The 2,098-nt window shown below is 41.8% G+C and overlaps 1 protein-coding gene across 1 annotated transcript in view; it reads right to left on the reverse strand.

The window, feature by feature from the left end:
- Nucleotides 1-749: 749 nt before the first annotated feature.
- atoh8 (atonal bHLH transcription factor 8) overlaps nucleotides 750-2,098 on the reverse strand; it is a 13,637-nt gene continuing 12,288 nt past the window's right edge. Inside the window, exon 4 of the mRNA XM_080008597.1 lies at nucleotides 750-1,714. Coding sequence (XP_079864723.1) covers nucleotides 1,709-1,714 — 6 coding nt within the window. The 3' untranslated portion in view covers nucleotides 750-1,708. The remainder of the gene's footprint in view (nucleotides 1,715-2,098) is intronic.

The raw sequence follows: 2,098 nt of genomic DNA on the forward strand, positions 1-2,098 counted from the left end.
TAATAAGAAAGTACTTCTTGGTTATAGTAATAACGACTTGTCTACATATTATATCCACGTTCACGTAAACAATGATTTACCACAACGTTGAAGTTCGACGCGTACCATTGCGTCAAGTAATGCAGTTACATGTTTTGTCCACTAGGCGGAGCAAAAAGCTTAACCATTATAGGAATGGACTCATGTTCCGTTCACACACACATTACATAATAATTTCTCATGCGTCTTTTGCAGTGCAGTGCTGCTCTGATGTAAATTTCGCCAATGAAACTCACAACAAGCAGTTTTTCCCCACTGAATGTTAATAATGGCCGAAGCTGTGAATACAGTATGCACAGGATTTCCTCTCCAGTTTACAGGACTCGTTGGAATGTGACTGGTGTAGGGCAGAGCTGGGAAGAACAGGATGACCCAAAACGACATTTTCAAACATAATGAATCCAATGCTATCAATGTTCATGGCTTCACAATACATTATATGTATTGTGAAGCCATGGGGGTGCAATAACTTAGGGTTCTAATAAATTGAATGTTAAATATTATTAACATATTATGTTTATAATATGTAACATTCAAGTTATTACAGCCCTAATACGTACAAGTTACAGGTGACCAAAAGTTCTGTTGATATTTTTGTCTCTTGTTTAAAAAAAGGATGTGAAGAGAGTTAAAGGTCATATTGGGTTTCTCTTTGAACAAAATAAACTCACATGACACGTTCACTGTTACTGTACATAATTTGACTTTATTTCTGGCTCACGGACACTGAAAAGATTGACTTCCTTGGTGTAAAAGTTATGGTGTCAAATGCCACAGAAGCCCGCTGATAAATTATTTTCGATAAAACAGCACAGCACGTTACAAACAGGTTTAATGATGCTATGATACACTTAATGTAAAATGATTGACATTTAAGTCATTACTGCTGGGTACACGTTAAAGCTTGGTTGTTGCAGAGCCTGTTTGATAGAATTCTGTGAAACAACATGAACAGAAAATAAAGGTTACCATTTTAAAGTTGCCCTACCGCTAGCTTTGAGAACCGAAGGGTCTCTTAAATGACACACAATTTAATGTGTTCTTTTAAACTTCCGGGCCCACATTTGACAAAAAACAAAAATCTGTTATGAACATAGGGTTTTGTTAGGACATTTTGTATGCAGCGACACATCGGGAAACAGGCACATGATTGCCGTTTAGTAGACCAGTCTGTCCTCTCACAGTGTTCACACAGCCCAAGGTGCCTCACTGAGTTTGGTGAGGAAACTTGCCCACAGATGGGTTACTGCATATATTTTAAATCCCCTAGGTCTCATGTCAATCAAATTGCATAGATGGACCATTGGGGGTGACTTCTTGATTTGCCAATAATCGTCAATAGTTCTTTTCCAGGTCCACTTTAACCTCTACGCACTACCCACCTGGAAGCTTCCATATACCTTCCTGAAAACTGAGGATTTCAGATGGCCTCAAGTCCAGTAAGAGCTGTAGATCCCAAAGGCTCCTCGGATCACCTGTCCTCTCCCCTCCTTCCCGTCATCTCCCGTTCAATCGCCTCCCCCCCGTTCCCACCTCGCTGCTTGTCTCCTTCTCCACATCACCTCGCCGCCGTTCTTCATCTCTCCTCCAGAGTGTCTGGTCGCATTGCGGTGTAAGAGGATCGGGGGGAAGCAGACTGTTGTGGTAGCCTCTACACACTCCACTTGTGTCATTCCTGACCCAAAAACAAACACACACACACACGCACACACACACGCACACAAAAGAGACATACTGAGGATTAGCTGCACAGGAATTACAGTAGAAATCCTGTTCCTCCCAACCTCACGAGTCAGAAATGAACGGTTCATGTCTTTATGTCCCTCATCACGTGATGCACACACACATATGTCGTATGTGTGCGCACGCCTATGTGTGTGTGTGGAGGAGCTCCTGAGCCCCGTCCACGGTGAAACACTGACAAAGAGAGCTGACGAGAGGTCAGAAGCAGCGTGGCCAGAAATTACACCAAAATGTGTCTCAGCATAGTTTTTTTCTGTTCATTCGGCTCAGTTACATTCATTTGTAAAATGGTTTACACAACGTAAGTGATATATAA

The sequence above is a fragment of the Zeus faber genome (assembly GCF_960531495.2).
Source record: "Zeus faber genome assembly, chromosome: 10".
Classification (NCBI taxonomy): domain Eukaryota; kingdom Metazoa; phylum Chordata; class Actinopteri; order Zeiformes; family Zeidae; genus Zeus; species Zeus faber.